Source organism: Lipotes vexillifer, unplaced genomic scaffold (assembly GCF_000442215.2).
Source record: "Lipotes vexillifer unplaced genomic scaffold, Lipotes_vexillifer_v1.1 scaffold792, whole genome shotgun sequence".
NCBI lineage: Eukaryota > Metazoa > Chordata > Mammalia > Artiodactyla > Lipotidae > Lipotes > Lipotes vexillifer.
The window spans coordinates 3,103,742-3,107,360 of NW_006795663.1; the positions used below are offsets into that span (position 1 = coordinate 3,103,742).

The window sequence follows — 3,619 nt, forward strand, 5'->3', positions numbered from 1 at the left end:
CATTATTCTTGGTCTTGGTGAGGTCAAATTTCTCATACTTTTATAACAACTGAAATTTAAAAATTGTTGAAGTTATGTCTGTCTTTGCTGCTATAATACGATTTCAAACAGAAGGAACTAAGTATCCCCAAATCCAGCATTTTGTCCTGCACATAGTAAAAGGTCAATAAATATTTATTAAACCATAAATGACTGACTTGATAAATGAATAAATAAATGAATTTAAATATAATACCGGTCAAAGCATGAAACAGAATTACCTGTACCATAATTACAATATTACAGTTAACCTAAATGGTGTTAGTCATACTCCCAAATAAAAGATTTGCAAAGCTTCAGTGTATATGTATATAAACAAACAAAAAGAGAAAATAAGTGAGAATGATTTCATTACAAATCCCGGTTACAGTCCCTCACTGATACTCCAAAAGTATTTAACAACAAAGGAAAAGGGATGTATCTTAATGTATCATCCACCTTTCAGAGGAGGCACATATATATTCAAATAAAAGTAGTTCTGATACATACTCCAACTATGCTATTCAGATAGAAAACTCAGATCCTCTGAAAGAGTAATAAAGACCACATATCCTAAAATTTTACATTTATATGCAATTATTTAAAACCAGCGACATATACAGAGTGCACAAGTCTCTTAAGTCTTATAAAGTGGATGAATTTACTAACCTATTCAAGTAAAATCAAAGCTTAAACATTTTATGGATTAGATCTTTGTAACTTTTAAAATTAATGAGAAAAAACTACAAACTCCTGAACCAAAATTTTATTTTAAATTGTTAGGTTTTAGTGTATATGAAAACTTTTCATAATACATGACATATAAAGATGTTAGCACATTGAACTACAATAGAAAATATTTTTATACAACTTTTGAATCACTAATATGCTTATTTCCCCTGTGAATGAATGCACAGTTAGCTTAGATCAACTTTGTCATGAATATCAAGTAGTTTTTAAAGTTTTATATTATTGTTTAACTTCCTAATGAGGTTTTGAGTTTCTCCTTGACTACACATAATATTTTTTTTAATATATTGAATACTGCAGTAGTTTTTCCTCTCATCTCTGGTGGAACATATTTAATATCTAAATATTCAGGTAATTTAGATCTAGAATTATACAGCATGTTAATAACAGTTTCAATGTCATCAACCCCATCACTGCTTTGTCCTAGCGGTAACATCTGGGATTTATACATTTTTTCTAATTTATGTTCTGCTGCTGCTGCTAGAGCAAGGCTTCGTTTTAGGTGTTCTTTAGAGGCTCGAATGTCTGCTCTATATTCTGGCTTGAAACTCTCAGGAAGAGGTACCTGTTGCACCTGTGAACCAATATCTGCAATTTTTTTCAAAATGTCTTCATTATACAAATTGTGTGATTCAGGATTTTCCATTTCATAGTTGCCTGAGAGCTGAGGAACATCTTCTGTGGCAATATCCAAGTCAGTGTTCCTACTTAAAGAGGTGACACCTTGACTTGTAAATGATTCAGTAACACTTGGCAATTGCTTTGGTGCCTCAGTTTGACTTACAGTTGGCTCTGGCTCTGGCTCTTCTTTCTCAATATAAGGTTCTTTTGCATGTGAAACAATAGAAATGTTATTTGGTTTAATTGACCAGAAAGCTGTACTTTTAGTATGTTTTTTCTTCTCTATTTCCAGTGTGAAGCCCCTAGTAGGGAAAGTTGTTGTTTCTTCACTGACAGGATTGATTAAAACATCATTCTCAGCTGGAGCTTCATCATGTGTAAACTTTACCTCCTTAAATTTTGATACCCTCGATCCTACAGAATCAGCATTATTTGGAGACTTTGATCTTTTCTGATGACCTGGCTCCTTAGTGGGAATACTTAGTACTAGGTTCTGTAAAACTTGTACATAATGATTCAATTTTTGTTCTTCATCAGGCGTCACAGTTATTCCTTAAGGGAAAAAAACCAAACAATAAGTAACATTTATTATTATGTATGACATATTGACAGAATCTACTCACCTAAATTTACTTCATATGCCATCACTTAAAAGTTGAGATAAAGAACCAAGAAATAAAGCACCTTTGACACAGTCAACTCTCATTTAAAGGAAGAAAATTATTTTTTCAGATTCTTATTAAAACAGATGAGCAAAATTAGTGCAAAAGTTACATATTAACACAATTCTCTACATCTCTTTGCTTTTACTCTCCCATATAACTTACGATTCAGTAGGCAACTTATTAAAACAAAATTCTTGGTTATGTTCTCTAACACAGTGGTGTGCCGTAGGAGGCTTAGAGTGGCTCACCAGAGCCAATTATTAAATTTTTAGGAATTTTGTGAGCTAGGTGGTAAACACAGACATTGTTAAAAATTAAATTATCTGAATTTACAATTAAGTAAATGCATTCAAAACAAGGTAATATTCAAAACTTATCACTTTTATTTCATTTTCCTATTATTTATGCTCTTGAGGTTATTTACATCTAGTATGTTATAAATGCTATATAATGGTATGCCATTGTTTATCTCTTTCACCTCCCTGATGAGTGATGTCAAGTAGGTAGTTTGAAATCAACCATGATGAGAGTATCTGCCTCATGTAAATGGGCAAACACTATAAGCCAGGGTGTACCCACCTCTCGGAAAAGCCAGCTGTTAAACATTTACTGGTATACCACTGCCTTCAACCCAGCAAAAATCTAACTACAGCCTGTGGGTCACATCCACCCAAATATTTTCATAAATAAAGTTTTTTTAGAACTCAGTCTTGCCCCTTTGTTTATGTATTGTGTATGGCTGCTTTTGGCTGCAGCAGTAGGGTTGAATAGTTGGAACAGAGACAATATGACCTACGAAGCTGAAAATACTATCTGGCCCTTTACGGAAAAAGTTTACTGATTCCTGGTTTAAATCATCAACATTTTACTCTTACAACAAAATGGCAGTTCTATTTATACTGGTATTTTGCAGTATCTGAGTGGTGAAGCCTCTCATTTCCAATGTGGAAAACGGAAGATTATTGAATAATATATTCTGAAATTCTGCTCAACTCCCCAACTCCAGAGTCAGAAGTTTTTAATTTTAAGCGCCAGAATTTTGTGTTACATGTAATTTTGAATTGATTTCGCCACTGTCATGGATACAAACTGATTTAATTCAAGGAAGTAAGTCACTTTTTCCCAAACACTAATGAATAACTTCTATCTGAACCCCCCCCTCTGCAGGCAAAATGAAATAACAAACTGTCTGCTCAGAAGGCACTTTTATTCAGCTCTTTGGCAAGCACAAAATAGTCCAAAAACGATTTACCTCCTCTCTTCCTTAACTCATCTGTTACAACTTAGAAAGACCAGATGGAATTTTAATCAAAATTGAAATTATATTTCTAAATTTTAAAAATCTTAACCAGAACAGTTTAGTGAGTCAATGTGATAGTGGAAAGACACTAGACTTGTCTACTAGAGATCTAGATTCTAAAAGGAGACTCTGTTTTATGTCATGTTCAGAAAAGTCTTGCATACCCTGAGATCCATTTGATGATGACGGGTGAAAAAAGAAAGATATAGAACATAAGGTAGATTTGTATATTATCCTTATAATTTTTTTTTTTTTTTTTTTTTTT

At 32.8% G+C, this 3,619-nt stretch overlaps 1 protein-coding gene across 1 annotated transcript; it reads right to left on the reverse strand.

The window, feature by feature from the left end:
• Positions 1–935: 935 nt before the first annotated feature.
• SPESP1 (sperm equatorial segment protein 1) lies at positions 936–1,941 on the reverse strand (the record flags this gene model as incomplete). The annotated part of the gene is given in 2 exon segments (XM_007472220.1): positions 936–1,030; positions 1,033–1,941. Coding segments are annotated over 2 exon segments (1,004 nt in total), but the record flags the coding sequence as incomplete, so codon positions are not given.
• Between the last annotated feature and the right edge of the window lie 1,678 nt (positions 1,942–3,619).